Raw genomic sequence first — 23,553 nt, 5'->3', positions numbered from 1 at the left:
CTGAAGCCTTTGTCATGGATTTTCTAATTTTCGGCATCTTTCTCTCCTGGCCTACGAACTAACTGAATAATAATTCATGAGTGAGGGTTCTCTGTCAAAGGCAGATATCCGCAGTGCTGGTTAGCCAAAGCGAGCAGGAACGAGCTAAAATGAGCAGGAACGAGGTAAAACGAGCGAAAGACGAGCTAGACTCGCAGTTAAGATCCAAGACGAACGCAGTGCACCGAGCTACATCCGTAACGGTCCTTGTTGTTGCGAACAGCGTGCGAGGTATAGCGCAACGAGATACGCGTTGATGCGAGCTAAAGCGAGGTAAGTCGAGGTAAATCGAGCCGGTAACGCAGCTTTAGGCAGTGAAACGCAGCTCAAAGTAGCGCTGCGTTGGCCTGCGTTAAGCTGCTCGCTGTTGCTCGTCCTTGCTCGCATCAGCTGGTTGCCACTCGTCTTTGCTTGTATGGATTTTTCTCTTGCGTTCAGTTGCGGAAGTTTGAAAAAAATTCAAACAAGCGAGCTAGAACGCAATGCCTCTACGTTGGTCTGCGTATTGACCTCGTATTAGCTCGTTTAATCGCGTTGTGTTGCGTTTATCTGCGTTCGGGCAATACGCAGCTGAACGCAAACTAAAAACGCAAAGGTGTGAGCCGGGCTTTAGTCGCGTCGCGTCGCTGTATTGACGGGTCTCGTTTGGCTTCTCATCGTGCCTCTGGGGACCGTTTCATCAACATTTTTGTCCGACAAGTTGTCAGATCTGACATCTTTCCTTGATTCTGATTGGTTGAGAGGCATTGTTACTACAGTAACTGTCGGAGAAAATGGGACTTGTCGGATAAAACGTCCGACAAGTCCTTTCATGAAACGTTCCCCTGGTGTCGGGGTAGAGGGGCATCACTGGTGCCGCATGCATTCGTAATTCCGAAGCTTCGTAATTCCGAAGGTTCGGTTATTCCGAAGGTTCGTATTTCCGAAGGTACGTAATTCCGAAGGTTCGTAATTCCGAAGGTTCGTCAATCCGAAAACGAAATAAGGTTCGTAATTCCGAAGGTTCGTTAATCCGAAAACGAAATAAGGTTCGTAATTCCGAAGGTTCGTTAATCCGAAAACAAAATAAGGTTCGTAATTCCGAAGGTTCGTTAATCCGAAAACGAAATAAGGTTCGTTAATCCGAAAATTAAATAAGGTACGTATTTCCGAAAATGAAAATAATTCATTTTGGTAACAAAAACGATGTTGTCATTACAAGATTACACGATATTATGCAATGATAGTAATAACGATCGATGATACATGCGTGTGTTGGGGCCAAAGCATGTATTTCATTAAGAATATAGGCGCCCTGATCAAGCATAGGCTAATTTCGATTTTATCTGAGCAATTGCTGCCTATAAGCAAATGGTTTAATTAAAGATGCAGGGGATCAAGTGTGTTGGAAGCGTGCGAGCAACCTCTAGATAATAGGATTTGTATTGGAGGGGATGTCATTTTTAATAACAGCTTCTGCTGGTAATAAAAATGAAAATAATACTAATAATGATCCTTGTGAGATGTTGAAAGCGAATCGCAAGCTCAAACTAGTAGACATTTCATGTAACAAGACGTGAAGTGAGCATTCGGAGCATTTTTTGTAATCGTCAGAAAGATGTGTATCTTTCTAAAGAATTAATGCGAGGGCGAGCTGTAATTTGTTTATATACTGACCTGGGGCCCGTTGCATGAAACTTCTTACCTGAGAAAACTCAGGTTGTTTTTACAGGAGTTTTTGCCCTGTGCTAAAGTCAATGGCGGAAATCAGACTAACCTTAGTTTTCATTTTTTACCAGAGTTTTCTCAGGTAAAAAGTTTTATGCAACAGGCTTCAGAAAGTAATCTTTTAAGGACTGCATTTAGTGACTCATGAATAGAATATATATCTCACGAACTAAATAATGAGAGCGCGAACCGCAAGCTTAAAATTTGTGATATTCCAACCTGAAAAGTGGACATTTTATACTTCTTTTTTCTAACCAGGAATAGAATAAGTTCCTTAATACTTGATGCGAGCGAGAAACGTGAGCCAAATTTTTCTGATTTTCCAACCTGAAAACTGGAAATTCTAAGCATTCTTGTAAAAAAATAATAATAGCTGGGAGAATAGTTTTCAGAACTGAAGTGGCTTCCCTGGGTAAATAATATCTATATCAATATCATTCTAGGCCCACATGAAATTTCCAAAAGTTTGAGCACGTGATTCGCTCGCAACATCTCACAAAGATGCCCTTTTAACAGTAATTGACCAAAAAGGTGAATTTTACAACTTCAGATTTGACTTTTTCCCCCAAACCGCTTGCTCTCTACGCTCGCAGAAATGAAACGTAAATATATAACTTTAGTGATCACTTAAAAATTGTGCTCAATTTAGTTACTACAAAACACACAACCTCTTTACACAGATGATAATCTAATGGTGAAAATATCCGTTTGCACCAAATTGCCCCTATTGGCCCCCTTTTTTGCTTTGCCCCCCCCAAAAAAAAATACGTTCCGCCGCCATTGGTTAAAACACGCATCGTCTTCATGGCTAACTGCAAAAATTTCTTAAAATGTCCCCTTTAGATCAGGTCAGAGCTTATATATTTAAAAATTCTGTTCGCGCTTCTTACTAGCAGTTATTGTCTAAATTTAGTTACATAGGCATCTCGCTTTGAAGATCACAAACATATTACCCATCATATTAACAAAAATGTATAGCTCGCGCTCGCATTATTTAAAAAGGGTTTATCATCTTATTACATATTTACTTGATTTTATAAGGATAAAGCTAATTATTGACTGTTAGGACTACCCTTTCAAAGAAACAAACAAAAATCAACTTTAAACTGCTGATCAAGGAAAATATGGCTAAAAAAAAATTGCCCCCTGTTACACCCACAAATGTAATAATCGCCCACAAATGTAATAACGCCCACAAATGTAATAACACTTTACCCACAAATGTAATAACGCCCACAAATGTAATAACACTTTACCCACAAATGTAATAATTTTTGATCGCCCACAAATGTAGTAACACTTTACCCACAAATGTAATAACGCCCACAAATGTAATAACACTTTACCCACAAATGTAATAATGCACTTTACCCACAAATGTAGTAATGACTTTACCTAAAAATGTAATAAATTTGAAGTGATTTTTGGCGAATTCGTTCTAAACTAATATCCTATAGTAATGCGTTCATATAGCACAAAAGTTCAAAGTCTTTTTTCCAGACCCGGTTAATGAAATATTACAGTACAAGTCCAAGTCTTTTTCCAGACCCGGTTTTTCAAAATTATAATATACGTCCAAAGTCTTTTTACCAGACCCGGTTGTTTCAAAATTATAATATACGTCCAAAGTCTTTTTTCCAGACCCGGTTAATTCAAAAATTATAATGCAAGTCCAAAGTCTTTTTTCAGACCCGGTCGTTAGTTATAGTTATAATATACGTCGGTGAGGGGTAAAGACAACACTCTAATCCCAAGCATTTTAAGTGGGTTTAATTTTGAAGATTGGTCTCAGCTGTCATTTTTTTTTCAATATTTTTTTATCTTTTAAATAACCGGGTCCAGACGAAAGACTAAGCATAATACTCGTGTTATTCCACAAGAATAAGAATATGAGTCTTTTGTTTTTAGGATTGTTTAAATCATTTTTAAATCACCGGGTCTGGAATAAAGACAACGCTCTAAACGTGTGCTTTTCTACATGCATGGTCTTAATTTGGAGGATTGTTGGTTCTTAGATTCGTTGTTGGGGGTTGAGTTTTATTGATTTTTTTATTCCTGAAATGATTGTTTCTGGAGGAAAGTCGATCTTCGACAATCGGTCTTCATGTTGTTCCACAGTAATTAGATTATTGGGTATTCGTTTTAGAATATTTGTAAAAACTATTTTATTTTTCAAATAGTAACCAAGTCTGGAGAAAGGATGTCTGCTTTAACCACGCGTTATTACAATGTTTTGTAGGGGTAGTAGTATTATTTAAAAAAAGACATATTTTTACTGGGTGAAACTTTGGAAATTTGGTCTTAGATTCGAAGTTTTTCAGTTACTTTTTTTTTAATAGCCGGGTCTGGAGGAAAGAGTATGTTTTAAAACTCATGTTATTCCACGAGAATAAGAATATAAGGTCTTATGTTACAAGATTTTTTTTCCTGACTGTTTTAGGTCTGGAATAAAGACAACACTCTAAAGCTCTTTTAAAACAGGTTCTTAGGTTGAAGGTTTGTTTGGTCTTAAACTTTGATTTTTTTTCTAATTCTTACTATTAGCGTTCTTTAAAGAAAAAAATGGTCGGGCTGAAAGACTACGCTATATATCCAGAATTAATAAGATTATGGGGTCTTTATACTGTTTTTAAACTGTTATTCATAGTGTTTAAATAACAGGTAACCGGGTCTGGAGAAAAGACTACGCTTGATTCTCAATTTACTCTTAGTGCATATATTCACAATATACACCGTATAAGTTGAAACAACAACAAAAACATTAATTCTACCAGTTTTTAATTAACTGGGTATGGAGAAAAGACTAAGCTCGATTCCCATTTTTTCCACAGGAATATTATTATCGTATCTTAGTTTGAACTTATATTATAAATTTTGAAATAACTGGGTCAGGAAAAAGACTTTGGACTTATTAAAATTCTTGAAACAACCGGGTCTGGAAAAAAGACTTTGGATTTATATTATAATTTTTGAAACAACCGGGTCTGGAAAAAAGACTGGACTTATATCACAATTTTTTTAAACAACCGGGTCTGGAAAAAAAGACTTTATATTTTATATTAAAATTTTTGAAACAACCGGGTCTGGAAGAAAGACTTTGGACTTGTACTTTGATGTTTTATTAACCCGGTCTTAAAAAAGACTGCACTTTTGTGCTATATGAACGCTTTACTATAGGATTTCAGTTTAGAACGGATTCGCCAAAAATCCCTTCAAATTTATTACATTTGTGGGTAAAGTCATTATTACATTTGTGGGTAAAGTCATTATTACATTTGTGGGCGATCAAAAATTATTACATTTGTGGGTAAAGTGTTATTACATTTGTGGGCGTTATTACATTTGTGGGTAAAGTGTTATTACATTTGTGGGCGTTATTACATTTGTGGGCGTTATTACATTTGTGGGTGCAACACCCACCCCCCCCCTCTATTTGACGAAAGTTGGATCCGCCGGGAGGGAGGCAGGAGGCATCAAAAATGAAATAAAAAACAGGGGAATTAATATTTTCCAAAATGGGAAAGTTCCTTTTTCAAAAATAAATATGCCGTTTTTCATGTTTTTTTCGAAATAAAATACTCTTTTTAAATATACAAGTTAAATTAAGTTTTCAGGCTGGAATATTGAAAATTTTCAGCTTGCGCTTCGCACTCTCATTCGATTGGTGAAATATGCATCCTAAAAAGGTCACTAAATGCTTTCTTTAACAGGTTCCTTTTCTGGTCAGTATGTTTAAGCTCGCGTTTTGCGCTCGTGTTAATTCTTTAGTTAGATGCACATCTTTTTAATGACAGCAGAAATCTGCTCGGATTTTTAAAAACTAATTTTCATTTTTTATTGAAATAACCTTAAGTTTTAGCTTGTGATTCACGCTCGCAACACCTCGCAATAATGCCATTTAAAGAATAATTGACCAAAAAAAACGTTATACAACTTGAATTTGTTTTACCAAGCCGCTCGCTCATTATACTCTCTCCCGAAAAATAAAGCCTAAATATACATTTTGCCATAATAAGAAGTCACTTCAAAAAAGTTTTTCTCTACTTAAATCAAACACACAATGACTTCAAGCAGATGATAATCTTAAGGTGAAAATATCACCAAAGTGCCCATTTTGACGTATGAGTTTCATTTTTTGGCTTTACCCCCAACGAAAATTCGTTCGGCCGCCCTTGCCTTCCCATCCTCATAATAATTGAACGGCAAAAGTGTCCCCCGCCCCCCTCCCCTTGCCTCTGCTTTCCCGGTTTTCATTTTTCGGATTAACGAACCTTATTTTGTTTTCGGATTAACGAACCTTATTTTGTTTTCGGATTAACGAACCTTATTTAGTTTTCGGATTAACGAACCTTCGGAAAAACGAACCTTATTTCGTTTTCGGATTAACGAACCTTCGGAAAAACGAACCTTATTTCGTTTTCGGATCAACGAACCTTCGGAACAACGAACCTTTTTTCGTTTTCGGATTAACGAACCTTCGGAACAACGAACCTTATTTCGTTTTCGGATTATCGAACCTTCGGAATAACGAATCGTCGGAATTACGCCACAAATGTTCGGATTAACGAACCCTTTTTCGTTTTCGGATTAACGAACATCGAGGTATAGGCAATTTACGTGTTTCGGAATTACGAACCTTCGGAATGAAGAACCTTCGGAATTACGAAGCTTCGGAATTACGAAGTGTAACCCACTGGTGCTCTGGAGTGGAGGAAAATCCTCCCTGCATTCACGAGCAATGTGACCTGATTTGTTGCATTGTTTGCAGGTCACATCCTTGGTACAATGGGATCGGTGATGTCCGGCTTCGAGACAGTTCGAGCAGGTCACTGTTGAGGCATTGATCGAATCTTGTCCAGAGTGATACACTCTTCCTCTTAAGAGGCCAAACATGATGTGTCTAGGTAAGGAGTGTGTAGGTTTCTCGATGTAGACTACACGATCTCCTGTCAAACAGTCCGTCAGTCTGCCATGAATTCGTAGTCGCTGTAGCGAGACTTTTCCTACAACTTTGCACTACACTTTCTCTAGTTCATCTGTTATTAAGGTACCACTTGCTGATAGCGGTACGTCTTTCCCGAGAAGGCGAAGTGTATCTTCACCTTGGCTAACGAAAGGGTTAGTGTCAAATACAGCCACAATTGCATTATTCAAGTTCAGACCATTGGTAATGAGATTGATTCGAGAGTTTTGACCTAACAGGTAAATTCGCCACAATTCTCCGATTTTCTGAATTCCTGTGATTTCGTTTCTCGAAACTACTCGCGAGAGTGCTTTGTACATAAGTTCATTACCAAAGTTTTTATCATTTTCTTGTGGGTTGTCGCGATGCCTTATGAAGACAGGCTTGCATGACGATCTGCTCCGTTCCCAGTGGCGTAACTACGGGGGGGGCATGGGGGGCACTTGCGCCCCCCCCCCCTCCCCAATCGGCTGGCCAAAAAAACGGGGAAAAGGAGAAAAAGAGGGAAAAGGAAAAAAAACGTAGTGGGGAAAAGAAGAAATTGTTGTTTATTATAGTGTTATGTTATACAGTGCGTCCCAGAAAAAACGAAACCGAGATTTAGCGATCATTTATCATAACTTAATCATAAATAAAATAGACAAATGACCTACCAATTTAAAGCTTAGAATCTCTTTCATCTGATATTACTTAAATTATTTCTCATTCACACATGAGTGAGCAAATACAATTTGAAGAAAGGATATCAAAAACTCATTTAGCGGGAGTTATATGGGTTTCAAAAAGAAAACCACAATTTTGAAGAGTTCAATATCTCTTCTTTAATTTGATACCTAAATTACAGAAAATGGTCAAAAAATAACAAAGTTCCGGTCATTTAAAATAAGGCTTGAATTTCAATAATTTCATAAAAAGAAGAGGTTCTCCAGGCTGGCTTTCAAATTCACTCGACACTCTGTTTTGTTGACGATCAGCCAAGCATTAGATCTTTTGTTCACCATGCGAAAGCTTCTGTGGGAAACCGGTAAAAACACGTTTATCTCATGAAATTATGGAAATACAAGCCTTATTTCAAATGACCAGAACTTTTTTTATTTCTTGACCATTTTCTGTAATTCAGGTACCAAATTAAAGAGCAGATATTGAAAATTTCGGAAATGTGGTTTTCTTTTGAAACCCAGATACCCCCGCCAAATGAGTTTTTGGTATCCTTTCTTCAAATTGTTTTTTCACTCATGCGTAAATAAGAAATAACCTAAGTAATATCAGATGAAAGAGAAGATTCTAAGCTTTAAATTGGTAGGTTATTTGTCTATTATTATTATGACTAAGTTATGATAAATGATCGCTAAATCTCGGTTTCGTTTATTCTGGGACGCACTTATAACACAAGAAGCATTTTTTCATAACTTTAAGAAACATTTGCTTAATTGTGTCTTCATTGTTCCTGGTGCTCGCATAGACTGTTTAACGAGATATATAAACCTGCTGTTCTAAAGCCTCCCGTTTTCAAATCAATATACAACAAAATAATATATTTCCTCCCAATTAGAGTTATTATTGTTTTAAGTAGTGATATATTCTTTTTCATGACTACTGAAAGCTGTTGCCCTATTTTAAGGTCTTAAAATAAAACATTTCCTTCCGTGCTAACGGTGGTATTAGTGGATTGGTGAGATTTCTGCTCTTCATGAACTCCTAAAATCAGTCCTTAAAATGTCAATTTTTCTGATCTGAATATAAAAAAAAATTAGCTCGTGCTTCGCGCTCGCATCATTTGGTTAGTGAAATACGTGGGTTCTTAGTGAATTCCTACTAAGAATCATTAGAATGCTCCTCCTCGTGTCTAAATTTCCTAGATTTTCAGCTCGCGCTTCGCGCTCGCAGTATTTCATTAGTGAGATGCGTATGATAATCATGATTACAATGACCTCAAAAAGTGCTCCATGTGTTTAAATGTAATTCTAACAAACTCAGCAAGCGCTTGGCACTCGCATTAGATGACTATGGTGAGATATATACTCTGACTTAATGAATTCCTAACTATAGTCCTTAAAATATCCATGTTTGGGGTCAATATATAAAAAAATTTCAGCTAGCGCTTCGCGCTCGCATCATTTGGTTAGTCAAATACGTAGGGTCTTAGAGAATTCCTACAAACAACCCTTAGAATGCCCCTCTTCAGGTCTATATTTCCTAAATTTTCAGCTCGCATTTTTGCGCTTGCAGTATTTGATTGATAAGATGCGTATGATAATCATGATTACATGACTACAAAAGGTACTTCATGGCTGTATTTACATGTAATTCTAACAAAATCAGCAAAGGATGGCGCTAGCATTAGATGAATATGGTGAGATATTTATACTATTAATGGATTCTAAAATATAATCCTTAATATTTCCTGGTTTAGGGTCAGTATATACACAGATTTTAGCTCGCGCTTCGCTCTCGCATTGTTTGTTTAGCGAGACAGTTAAGTATCATGATTACAAAACAATTTGCTTATGATGTCCATTTTTAGCCCTCAATATCAAAAATTTTCATCTCGCGCTTCGCGCTCGCATTATTTAATAAGTGAGATACATATCCGTTTAATGGCACTGCATGTCGTTAAGATATCTCTATTAGGTCAGAATACATGACAACTGAGCGCACTTCGCGCGCTCCCTAAGTGACCCGAAATTTTTGCTGGTGCCCCCCCCCCCAATGCCGTGACCCACGGTACGCCACTGTCCGTTCCTGTGCTGTGACGTAATCAGTTTTCTCAGAATACGTGTCACGTACGGCGTCTCTAGCCGCCATATTCAAAGTACAAATGAGCAAAAGTTATAAATGTTACTGACGAGTTAATCTTCGATAATATTTCTAAAATCTTTCACATACCTCGACTATAGTTGTCCAAAAATCATATATTCCAAAATTAATCAAGTTCCAGAATATATCCAAAAGGACGGTTTTTCCTTGCTGCTATGTTGGTCGTGACCGAACAAGACAAGAAGAAAATAGTGCCCCCCTGGAATTCAAATACCCTCGGTATTATGTTTTTCATTACAGATCGAGCATACTGATCTTAAACAAATAGGAGTAATGCCGAAAATTTGTTAAACAAATTATAATTTCCTCCTATAAAAGCCTCCTAATTTACTATCTATTGTCCACGGCGGACGGCATTTGAATAGTAATGAGTCAGAAAGAAGAGGACCGAGGGTATTTGAATTCCAGTTCATCGTAGCTTAGCCGTGAACCAGAATAGCCTGGTGGTTGAGTCGCTGCCCGGAAAGCAGTAGATGGCAGGTTCGAATCAGTGGCGTAGCTACGGGGGGGGGCCGGGGGGGCACGTGCCCCCTGAGATTTGGTGTGCCCCCCCAGAAAAAATTGGCAGAGCAAAACAAAAAGAAAAGAAAAAAAGGGAGAAAGAAGAAAGAAAAAAGAAAAGAAGAAAAAAAGACAGAACAAAAAAGAAGAGGAGGAAGACGAGTGAATGGAATAATGTGAGGGGAAGACTTGCAATTAAAAAAATATTTTCATGTTACTATATAGAATTTTTGCTGGCACTTCGCGCCATAATTGCCTGTTCAAGGGATTCATATTTTGCTCAATAGGCTGATGTGGAGCAAGTTTTGAAGTCAATATGCAAAACATATTTTAACTCGGACATCGAGCTTTCATTATTTTTTTTCATTTACAAATTAAGGTGCTCTGTAAAATGTCCGTTTTATGGTCTACATATCAGCATTTTAAGCTCACGCTGCGTGGTCACATTGTTTGATTTGCCAAGTTTATATTGTCTACGTGTATTCCATAATGTTCCATTAAACAAATGTGTTCAGAAAGCCCAGATTTTAGGTCTAAATATAAAACATGCGCGATAGCCTGCATGTTCTTTATATATCCAGTTTTACATCAGAATATCAATAATTGTCTGCTCACGCTTCACGATCGCATTATTAATGATACCCAATTGACTATATCCTATTTATGACTTACAAAATATTAATAGAGTTTCCCGCTTTTAGGTCTAAAATCTCAATTTTCTTCCTCTTGCGCTTCGCGCTCGCATCAATTGTTTAGTTACATACCTATCCCATTAATTAATACAAAAAGTGCTTAGAATTACCTTTTTTAGGTCGGAATGTCAAAAAAAAATTTGCTCGCACTTCGCGCTCGCATTATTGAACTGTAAGCAGTCCTTAGCAGGTTCCTTTTCGCTAGAACAGTTGATTAAGATTTCTGTTCGCGCTTGCGGGTACATACGAATCTTGTTCAGGATCACACATAACATTGCCCAGAAAATTAAATTTTCAGGAAAAATGCATTAAAGTAAAAAAAAATTCGCTCGCGCTTCGCGCTCACACTTTTTATAAGGCTTATGAGATTATTTTATGTTTATGTTGTTTTATAAGAATAAAACTAAGAAGTGACTGATATATATATTTATATATATATATATATATTTCTGGCCTGGTCCCCTATTGGCGAAAGTCGGATCCGGATCTATGTGTCCTTGTGGACACATAGTCACACACCGGAAAATGGCCGGTGCAACCCCCCCCCCTGAAAAAGCAAGGACCCCCCCCCCCGGGAAAAAAATCCTAGCTACGCCACTGGTTCCAATTTTTTCTGGCTTATGATTTTCGATTTTCATACAGATCGAGCATACTGATCTTATGATTTTCATTACAGATCGAGCATATTAATCTCTAACAAATAGGAGTAACGCCAAAAATTTGTTAAACAAATTTTGAATTAATTTTCATGTTACTATTTTATCAGATTGAGACTCTTGTTCTCAAAGAGGATCTCAGTGAACGTCCGTCTGCATCACGTGATTTCCCTCAGTTCATCTGTAAGATGAATCATCTGAAGAATGATGATTGTTTGTTTTTGATGAATGTTTTTGTCTCACCTGCATAGCAGAGTGAGACTATAGGCGCCGCTTTTCCGACGGCGGCGGCGTCAACATCAAATCTTAACCTGAGGTTAAGTTTTTGAAATGACATCCTAACTTAAAAAGTATATGGACCTAGTTCATAAAACTTGGCCATAGGGTTAATCAGGTATTACTTAAATTCCTATCAGAGTTTCATGTCACATGACTAAGGTCAAAGGTCATTTAGGGTCAATGAACTCAAACCATGTTGGGGGAATCAACATCAAAATCTGAACCTGAGGTTAAGTTTTTGAAATGTCATCAAAACTTAGAAAATATATCGACCTAGTTCATTAAACTTGGACATAAGGTCAATCATGTATCACTAAATATCCTGCGTGAGTTTCATGTCACATAACCAAGGTCAAAGGTCATTTAGGGTCAATGAACTTTGGCCGATTTGGGGGTATCTGTTGAATTACAATCAAAACTTTAAAGGTTTTGGGATCTGATTCATATGTTGGTCTAGTTCATAAATCTTGGACGTAAGAGTAATCAAGTATCACATGGTATCTCTCAGATATACCATTATACCGTATATGGTATATAATTTTAAAAAGGTCAATGACCTTTGAAAGGCTTTGACCTTTAATTTTTTTTTGTTTAATGTGCATTCTGGGGACTTAATTTCATTTTATTTGATCTTCCTGTAAGAACCTCTGCATTTTGACACCAAGATCACCAACCTGTGCCTTTTCATCTCAGAGATACCATTATATCGTATATGGTATATAATGTAAAAAAGGGTCACTGACCTTTGAAAGGCTTTGACCTTGAATTTCATCAGTGAATGAGCATTGTACGTACTTGATTTGATTTTATTTGATCTTCTTGTAAGAATCTGCATTTTGACACCATGATCACCAACCTGTAATATTTTATCTGGGAGATACCATGATACAGTATATTTAAAAAGGTCATTGACCTTTGACCTTGAAAAAAAGCACTTTCCCCAACCCGTATTCTTCCTAACTTTTTTTTTGGTAAATGTTGACACCCATACCTACTCAAATCAATCAAAAAACCATTTCCAATAATTTTATTCCAGATGGTTACTAATTATGGGATACTAAATGTTTCATTTTCTTATTTATTATAATGCAATATGAACATTTTATGTAACGGTTAAGACATAAAAGCATATTGATTATATTTTGTATGATAAACCGCTTGCAATTTGCAATTCTCTATTGTTTTAAATTCAATAGTGAGAAATATCTGTCAAAAGATATAAACATGGCAAAAGATATTTTAAAAGTTTCTTTTTTAACTCTGGGGACGGTTTGCTTTTTGTACACAGCAATTGCATGATGCTGCAATGCGAAATGAGCCGTGTGCAACAGCTTTTAACAATTTTTTTTTATTTCTACTTCTATTTTCAGTTAATAAACGGGATGATAATTTCCCAAATGAGGGGTATGATGTTGTAGGAAACACGCATAAAGGAATCTATTTTTTTTCATTTTTGTTGATTTTGTCGTTTTTGTCTCACCTGCGAAGCAAAGTGAGACTATAGGCGCCGCTTTTCCGACGGCGGCGACGACGGCGGCGGCGGCGTCAACATCAAATCTTAACCTGAGGTTAAGTTTTTGAAATGACATCATAACTTAGAAAGTATATGGACCTAGTTAATAAAACTTGGCCATAAGGTTAATCAAGTATTACTGATTATCCTATTAGAGTTTCATGTCACATGACCAAGGTCAAAGGTCATTTAGGGTCAATGATCTTAGACCATGTTGGAGGAATCAACATCGAAATCTTAACCTGAGGTTAAGTTTTTGAAATGTCATCATAACTTAGAAAATATATGGACCTAGTTCATGAAACTTGGACATAAGGTTAATCAAGTATCACTGAACATCCTGCATGAGTTTCACGTCACATGACCAAGGTCAAAGGTCATTTAGGGTCAATGAACTTTGGCCGAATTGGGGATATCTGTTGAATTCCCATCATAGCTTTGAAAGTTTATGGATCATATTCATGAAACTTGGACATAATAGTAATCAAGCATCACTGAACATTTTGTGCAAGTTTCAGGTCACATGATCAAGGTCAAAGGTCATTTAGGGTCAATGAACTTTGGCCGAATTGGGGATATCTGTTGAATTCCCATCATAACTTTGAAAGTTTATGGATCTGATTCATGAAACTTGGACATAATAGTAATCAAGCATCACTGATTATTTTGTGCAAGTTTCAGGTCTCATGATTAAGGTCAAAGGTCATTTAGGGTCAATGAACTTTGGCCGAATCGGGGGTATCTGTTGAATTACCATCATAACTTTGAAAGTTTATTGGTCTAGTTCATTAAACTTGGACATTAGAGTAATCAAGTATCACTGAACATCCTGTGCGTGTTTCAGGTCACATGTCCAAGGTCAAAGGTCAATGAACTTTAGCCGAATTGGGTGTATCTGTTGAATTACCATCATAACTTTGAAAGTTTATGGATCTGATTCATGAAACTTGTACATAAGAGTAATCAAGTATCACTGAACATCCTATTCCAGTTTCAGGTCACATGATCAAGGTCAAAGGTCATGTAAGGTCAATGAACTTTGGCCATGTTGGGGTTTTTTGTTGAATAACCATCATATCTCTGTAAGTTTATTGGTCTAGTTCATAAAAAGAGGACATAAGAGTAACCATGTATCACTGAACATCTTGTGCGAGTTAGAGTAGTTTTCAAAGTCAGCACTGCTGCTATCTTGAACCGCGTGATGCAGGTGAGACGGCCAGAGGCATTCCACTTGTTTGTATATTCCATAGCTGTTTTACCATGAATACTGTCATACAACTTAGTGTCTTATTGTGCTGTTCAAATTAATGATTTATAAGGTTAATATGATTTCAATACACACTGAAGTGTAGGATTGTAAAGTAATTTTGAATTCATTTTCATGTTACTATCTTATCAGATTGAGACTCTTTTTCTCAATGAGGATCTCAGTGAACGTCCGTTTGCATCGCGTGATCTCGCTCAGTTCATCTGTAAGATGAATCATCTAGAGAAGCTCACACTCTACGGTCAGTATCATGATGACTTCTACTCAACAGCATCATCGATGGCAACAACTACAAAGGTAATATATAGTAAGAGGTCATTATATGTAAATAGTCAGCAATGAAACCATAATGCTCTTAAAATTGTCTCTTGATGATGCGATGCCTCATACAAACTAAAATTGCCAGTTTCACTTTGCAATTAATCTTTTCTTGAATTGTTATTAAAATCAATTGTCATTTAATAGTCAATAGTCAACAGGTCCTTACCAAAGAAAATTCAGGAATCATTCCATAATTGTTTCTCTTTTCATTTTTGTCTCACCTGCGAAGCAAAGTGAGACTATAGGCGCCGCTTTTCCGACGGCGGCGGCGGCGTCAACATCAAATCTTAACCTGAGGTTAAGTTTTTGAAATGACGTCATAACTTAAAAAGTATATAGACCTAGTTAATAAAACTTTGCCAAAAGGTTGATCAAGTATTACTAAACATCCTATAAGAGTTTCATGTCACATGACCAAGGTCAAAGGTCATTTAGGGCCAATGAACTTATACCATGTTGGAGGATTCAACATCGAAATCTTAACCTGAGGTTAAGTTTTTGAAATGTCATCATAACTTAGAAAATATATGGACCTAGTTCATGAAACTTGAACATAAGGTTAACCAAGTATCACTGAACATCCTGCATGAGTTTCACGTCACATAACCAAGGTCAAAGGTCATTTAGGGTCAATGAACTTTGGCCGAATTGGGGGTATATGTTGAATTCCCATCATACTTTGAAATTTTATGGAACTGATTTATGAAACTTGGACATAATAGTAATCAAGCATCACTTAAAATTTTGTGCAAGTTTTAGGTCTCATGATTAAGGTCAAGGGTCATTTAGGGTCAATGAACTTTGGCTGAATAAGGGGTATCTGTTGAATTACCGTCATAACTTTGAAAGTTTATTGGTCTAGTACATTAAAAATGGACATTAGAGTAATCAAGTATCACTGAACATCCTGTGCGCGTTTCAGGTCACATGACCAAGGTCAAAGGTCAATGAACTTTGGCCGAATTGGGTGTATCTGTTGAATTACCATCATAACTTTGAAAGTTTATGGATCTGATTCATGAAACTTGTACATAGGAGTAATCAAGTGTCACTAAACATCCTGTTCAAGTTTCAGGTCACATGATCAAGGTTAAAGGTCATGTAAGGTCAATGAACTTTGGCCATGTTGGGGTTTTTTGTTGAATAACCATCATATCTCTGTAAGTTTATTGGTCTTGTTCATAAAAAGTTTTACATAAGAGTAACCATGTATCACTGAACATCTTGTGCGAGTTAGAGTAGTAATCAAAGTCAGCACTGCTGCTATATTGAACCGCGTGATGCAGGTGAGACGGCCAGAGGCATTCCACTTGTTATTTCTTTGAATCTGCAAAAAACTGATTTATCAATAATGCCTCCATGAAATACTTTATGTGGCCAAAGTCGCTCAATGAATTAACGTAGCTTCTAAATTGTGCTTGATATTTAAATCTGTTTTAAATGTTTAGAATTATTTTCTTTTTCTGTTTTATTTATGAAATTGATTCTTCACTCGCGTAAATGAGGTCCAAGTAGTGGGGGATGATAAAAAAATATAAATTTTAGTGACATCCCACACCAAGGGTTATGTATAAGGATACATATGTACATAATACTACCATTTTCATATAACGATGTCTTCATGGCTATCATGGCTATAATGTAATGATTTACAATTAATATCAATATGCGAGCGAGCGAAACGATTGATCAAATTTTCAGTAGTTGTAAATGATTCCCAAAACCCTTTTCAAGTGGTGTGTCCGATTTAGCACATCACGGGCAATGTATACGTGTTTATATACTTTGTGTACATTACATACTTCTATCTTTCAGTTACATGCCTATCATGACTTTGTTCAATGGCTATATTGTAGTGAAGGTGTTAGTATATAACTATATGAATATCAAAGTGCGAGCGAGCAAATTTTAAATAGTTGGAGAATAGAATGATGACCAAAAACCGTATTCCAAGTGGTGTGTAATTATGGGAGAAATCCAGCGAGGGAACGTAGTGGGCGAGCCTTGGAAAGTTGTTTTAGTCATTTAAAATGTTGTGAATATTACAGAGGATGATAAAGGTAAATTATCAATAAATTAAACTACAGAAGAAAGGGGAAAACATATGAAGACTAAATAAGTATGACAGTCAATATTTTGTGTAATGAAAACTCATTTCCTCACTGGTCAGAGGTGACATGAGAATGAAAAGGAGAATCATTATTATGGGACTAAGGGTGATAATGAATGAAATGATTATTGGTCATTACAGCCACAATATAAACATCCAAGAACGAATAAATATCACAATGGTGAAAATTAAAAGAAGAATATTGCAGAAAGGAAAAAAATTTGAATTATCTTAAAGATTGTATTGGGAGGTGATGCAACATTCATATTTGAAATATTTATTAGATTGTTATGGAATTATTAAGTGTCTCCTACAAATAGGTGAAATTGTAAAGTGTGTGGTAAGTATTGCTGTCCTAACTTCCCTAGCTGTGTTTGCTTTAATATTTGCATTGATTTGGTCAGTAACTCATCGTACTGTTAACCTGAAGAAGAGAGTATACCTGTATCTTTGTACAAATTATCCCCGCTTCCACAAAGACGCCAAGATAGTATGACCCCCTCCCATCACGTCGGTGTATTCAAAGAATGTTTTGATTGGTTTATGCTCAAAGTTATCAACATATTCATAAGACATTTGTAGCAACTAGCATAAAATTCACAAAGGTATTATAACCAGTCTTATCATGCAGGCTTATAACGTTTTTAATAAGCTAACGGATTTGTCATGGCCAAAATCTTGTAAGATTAGATTGAGCGCTGGAGAAATTTTGCATTTTGAGAATGCAAAATCATGAAAAAGGGGCAAATAAAAAAACTCACTGCACTTAAAGATGAATCCACGCATTAACAGTAAAGAAGTATTGATCATTAATCGTTTCTGTTCCAAAGTGTGCTCCTGCTCCCCCCCCCCCCCCCCCCGACTGAAAGTGATAACTTCATTTTTGCTTTTCAAATTTATTTTGTACGAAGTAACCTTACATTTGGGGTGATAATTTTTTTGGGTTAAATTTCCCGGGTGAAATGTCCCCCCCCCCCTTGGAAAGTCGTGGATAAGCCCCTGGTCCCCCTACTTTTGGGGAGAGATTTCCGGTTAAACTTCGTAAGTCCGAAGCTTCGTAATTCCGAAGGTTCGTAATTCCGAAACACGTAAATTGCCTATACCTCGATGTTCGTTAATCCGAAAACGAAAAAGGGTTCGTTAATCCGAACATTTGTGGCGTTATTCCGACGGTTCGTTATTCCGAAGGTTCGATAATCCGAAAACGAAATAAGGTTCGTTGTTCCGAAGGTTCGATAATCCGAAAACGAAATAAGGTTCGTTGTTCCGAAGGTTCGTTAATCCGAAAACGAAATAAGGTTCGTTGTTCCGAAGGTTCATTGATCTGAAAACGAAATAAGGTTCGTTTTTCCGAAGGTTCGTTAATCCGAAAACGAAATAAGGTTCGTTAATCCGAAAACGAAATAAGGTTCGTTAATCCGAAAACGAAATAAGGTTCGTTAATCCGAAAACGAAGTAAGGTTCGTTAATCCGAAAACAAAATAAGGTTCGTTAATCCGAAAAATGAAAACCGGGAAAGCAGGGGCAGAGGCAAGGGGAGGGGGGCGGGGGACACTGTTGCCGTTCAATTGTTATGAGGATGGGAAGGCAAGGGCGGCCGAACGAATTTTCGTTTGGGGGGTAAAGCCAAAAAATGAAACTCATACGTCAAAATGGACACTTTGGTGATATTTTCCCCTTAAGATTATCATCTGCTTGAAGTCATTGTGTGTTTGATAGTGATTAAGTAGAGAAAAACCTTTTTTGAAGTGATTTCTTATGGCAAAACGTATAGGCCTATTTAGGCTTTATTTTTCGGGAGAGAGTGTAATGATTTAAAGGTGAAGTTGTAAAACATTTTGGGGGGTCAATTATTCATAAAATGGCATAATGGCGAGGTGTTGCGAGCGTGAATCACAAGCTAAAACTTTAGGGTATTTCAATAAAAAATGAAAATAAGTTTTTAAAAATCCGAGCAGATTTCTGCTGTCATTAAATAGATGTGCATCTAACTAAAAAATTAACACGAGCGCAAAACGCAGCTTAAACTTACTGACCAGAAAAGGAACCTGTTAAAGAAAGCATTTAGTGACTTCTTTAGGATGCATATTTCACCAATCGAATGAGAGTGCGAAGCGCAAGCTGAAAATTTGCAATATTCCAGCCTGAAAACTTAACTTGTATACTTTAAAAAGAGTATTTTATTTCGAAAAACACGAAAAACGGTATATTTATTTTTGAAAAAGGAACTTTCCCATTTTGGAAAATATTCATTTTCCTGTTTTTTATTTCATTTTTGGGGTACAAGTGCCCCCTGCCTCCCTCCCGGCGGATCCAATTTTCGTCAAATGGGGGGGGGGCAATATTTTTTTCAGCCACATTTTCCTCGATCGGCAGCTTAAAGTTGATTTTTGATTGTTTCTTTGAAAGGGTAGTCCTAACAGTCAATAATTAGCTTTATACTTATAAAATAAAGTAAATATGTAATAACATAATCAGTGGCGGACCGTGACTCCGAGGAGACAAAGCATGGGGGGGGCACGGCATTGTTCACAAACAATGCAGTGCCCTCCCCCAATGCTTTGTCTCCTCCGGGTCACGGTCCGCTACTGAACATAATAAACCCTTTATAAATAATGTGAGCGCGAGCTATATATTTTTTTTATATGATGGGCAATATGTTTGTGATCTTCAAAACGAGATGCCTATGTAACTAAATTTAGATAATAACTGCGAGCAAGATCGCAAACAGAAATTTTAAATATATAAGCTCTGACCTGATCTAAAGGGGACATTTAAAGAACTTTTTGCAGTTAGCCATGAAGACGATGCGTGTTTTAAACAGTGTCGGCGGAATATATTTTCCTAGGGAGGGGGGCAAAGCCAAAAAAAGGGGCCAATAGGGGCAATTTGGTGCAAAAGTATATTTTCACCATGAGATTATCATCTGTGTAAAGAGGTTGTGTGTTTTGTAGTAATTGAATTGAGCAAAAAAATTAAGTGATCACTGATTGATAAATTATATATTTACGTTTCATTTCTGCGAGCGTAGCGAGCAAGCGGTTTGGGGGGAAGAAATCAAATCTGAAGATGTAAAATTCGCCTTTTTGGTCAATTACTGTTAAAAGGGCATCCTTGTGAGATGTTGCGAGCGAATCACGAGCTCAAACTTTTGGAAATTTCATGTAGGCCTAGAATGATAATAATGATATAGATATTATTTACCCAGGGAAGCCACTTCAGTTCTGAAAACTGTTCTCCCAGCTATTTTTTTTAAAAGAATGCTTAGAATGTCCAGTTTTCAGGTTGGAAAATCGGAAAATTTTCGCTCACGTTTCTCGCTCGCATCAAGTATTGTTTATTGAGGAACTCATTCTATTTCTGGTTACAAAAAATATAAAATGTCCAGTTTTCAGGTGGAATATCACAAATTTTAAGCTTGTGGTTCGCGCTCTCATTATTTAGTTCGTGAGATATATATTCTATTAGGTAAAAAGTTTTATGCAACGGGGCCCAGGTCAGTATATAAACAAATTACAGCTCGCCCTCGAGTTAATTCTTTAGAAAGATACACATCTTTCTCACGATTAAAAAAACTGCTCAGAATGTTTAAGTTCACGTCTTGTTACATGAAATGTCTACTCGTTTGAGCTTGCGATTCGCGCTTTCAACGTCTCACAAGGATCATTATTATAGTATTATTTTTATTACCAGCAGAAGCTGTTATTAAAAATGGCATCCCCTCCAATACAAATCCTATTATCTAGAGGTTACTCGCATGCGACCAACACACTTGACCCCCTGCATCTTTAAACCATTTGCTTAGGCAGCAATTGCTCAGATAAAATCGACATTAGCCTATGCTTGATCAGGGCGCCTATTCTTAATGAAATACATGCTTTTGGCCACAACACATGCATGTATCATCGATCGTCATTGCATAATATCGTGTAATCTTGTAATGACAACACCGTTTTTGTTACCAAAATGAATAATTTTTCATTTTCGGAAATACGAACCTTATTTAATTTTCGGATTAACGAACCTTATTTCGTTTTCGGATTAACGAACCTTATTTCGTTTTCGGATTGACGAACCTTCGGAATTACGAACCTCATTTTGTTTTCGGATTAACGAACCTTCGGAATTACGAACCTTATTTCGTTTTCGGATTAACGAACCTTCGGAATTACGAACCTTATTTTGTTTTCGGATTGACGAACCTTCGGAATTACAAACCTTATTTCGTTTTCGGATTAACGAACCTTCGGAATTACGAAACTTATTTTGTTTTCGGATTGACGACCCTTCGGAATTACAAACCTTATTTCGTTTTCGGATTAACGAACCTTCGGAATTACGAACCTTCGGAAATACGAACCTTCGGAATAACCGAACCTTCGGAATTATGAAGCTTCGGAATTACGAATGTATGCGGAGATTTCCACCCATGGCTGGAGTTATTCGTTCCTCTTTCTTTATTTCTATTCATTCTGATATTGTACTTTGAATATTCTATGATGATTATTTTCAGTGTACATATATTTAACATTGTTAGAGTATCATGTTCCTGAAAACGGAATGGAAAAATATGTAAAATAATTTTTCCGGTAACCTGAAAATGCAATGTTAAACATATACCCTGAACAATTATGTAAATAATACTAATTCTTTTACCATGATTAATCAAATATCAGATCTGTGTATTATTGCGTGAATACAATCAAAGATAGGTAATTACAATGCTCATAGTTACAAGTGATTTTAACTTTCATTTGATATTACTGTTATAGCAAATAGACACTCTTGATCTCTATGCTGATCTCAGTGAACGTCCGTCTGCATTACGTCACCTCGCTCAGTTCCTTTGTACATGTTGTAAGATGAAACAGCATCATGATGACATCTACTCTTCATCATCATCGATGGCCTTGACTGCAAAGGTAATATCTAGAAGGAGGTACTTACATGTAGATGTAGCAGTACTTGAAATCAAATCATAGATTTGTTTTTCCCCTTTTTTCTGTGCTAACACCAACTTTAAAAGGTGTGGTAATGTTGCGGTCCTATTGAAAATCATTTTTTTTTGTATACATATATTACGATTTGAGGTTTTTCAATTCTTTGTTTAAATCCTGATTTTGGTTGACTGTGTAGTTGGTCGTTTAAGAATATCATTATTTCACCTTTTGATAGTCAAACTACAGTTTTGGCACAGGGGCATGTCCGTCTGAAAACAGAGCAAAGATGTACGTCAAAATCGTTTTGAAGTGCGGTTATAGTAGAAAGTGAACATCAGGCCTACAGATAAAATGATACAGCCAAATCATTTTTTTTATATAAAAAAATTAAAATAAGGGCAAAAAAGAAAGAAATGGTTGTCTTCTTTCTCGCATTTTTTTTGAGGGGGGGGGGGATTTTGCCTCTCGTGCCATGCCCGCTCCCTTAAAGTATTTGGTTCATTCCTCCACTGAATTTGATTGCACTGATATATGTACTAGGGAGTGAAGTAGAAATGCCTTTATCTTCTTCAGCCACGAATGTCTAGCCCGTTTTGCACATAATAATGATTATTATAATGATAATAATTATAATAACAATAATAATATAGATATATTTACCCAAGGACGCCATTCCATTTTACTGCTCTTCGAATAGTTGCAATGCATACAAAATGAAAACAAAACAAGCTTCTTTCCTTACCGTTTTCCCCCAAATCAATCAATTTTACAAAGATATTTATGTATGATTGGCATGTATTTGAGGAAACTGATGAAGCAATCCCTTACATTATTTGATTTTGCATGATATATATATTTTTTTCTCTCATTACAATGTTGATTGTTGAATAATGTTTGATTTCTTCCTGATCAAGGTGAATTTCCATTATTGTGAACTATTTTGATTTAATGAAGTGTTACTGTACTGTGAAAATGAAATATTGCATAATTCGACCAAAATATACAAAATAGCCTCGCGAGTTAAAAATCGACTATCCCGTTTGTTTATCGCTATGCCATGCATAGAAATGTTTTGTGGGAAAAACATATGTGAACTTTTAGTGCATGACTTTCTAATGTTACATCCAGTTTAGATTAAACTACAGATTCGACTCTAAATGTTGTTTCATTTCATTTTGTTATGCAATTACTGATCTTCTGTTTATATTCATAAAATGAAGTATGTGTATGCAAGAACATGTTGATTAATGTGAATTTATCATAAAAATAACATGGAGGGATGCAGGAACGGGAATACAGAATCAACCTTGGTGTTTCTTGAAATAATGATTAACATGATAACAAATACAATCTTAGTAAAGAAAATGTATCATTGAAATATATTTTTCTTGTGATATTTTTTTTCTTTAGCTTGTTATAATGTTTCTCTCCTGTTCTATTTTGATAATTGTCAGCTGATGGGGTGGTAGTTAATGAATATCATGTTTCTACTGGCATGATTTTTCTCTTGTTATTTTTTTATTATTTATTTATTTATTTTGCATCTATCGTAGGATCAATGCAACACGAGCTCAACTGTGACTGATCTGACCGTTACCGATTGGACACTAAAAGAATGGCAGGATTGTGGTTCGATGTTTGACAATGTGAAGAGTTTCACCATACAGGTACGGGTCAAGATCGGATGTGACGTAATTAAGAAGATCCATCTACCATGTCTACCAGCAGCGACAGAACTTACCATTGAA

The 23,553-nt window shown here is 36.4% G+C and overlaps 1 protein-coding gene across 1 annotated transcript; it reads left to right on the top strand.

Annotated features, from left to right (window-relative positions):
• Nucleotides 1-149: 149 nt before the first annotated feature.
• LOC121413020 lies at nt 150-23,553 on the top strand (the record flags this gene model as incomplete). Its single annotated transcript, XM_041605785.1, has 4 exons — nt 150-164; nt 14,567-14,731; nt 21,638-21,787; nt 23,359-23,553. Coding segments are annotated over exons 1-4 (525 nt in total), but the record flags the coding sequence as incomplete, so codon positions are not given.

The sequence above is a fragment of the Lytechinus variegatus genome, chromosome 4 (genome assembly GCF_018143015.1).
Source record: "Lytechinus variegatus isolate NC3 chromosome 4, Lvar_3.0, whole genome shotgun sequence".
NCBI classification, from domain to species: domain Eukaryota; kingdom Metazoa; phylum Echinodermata; class Echinoidea; order Temnopleuroida; family Toxopneustidae; genus Lytechinus; species Lytechinus variegatus.
This window is presented reverse-complemented; position numbering and strand designations above follow the sequence as displayed.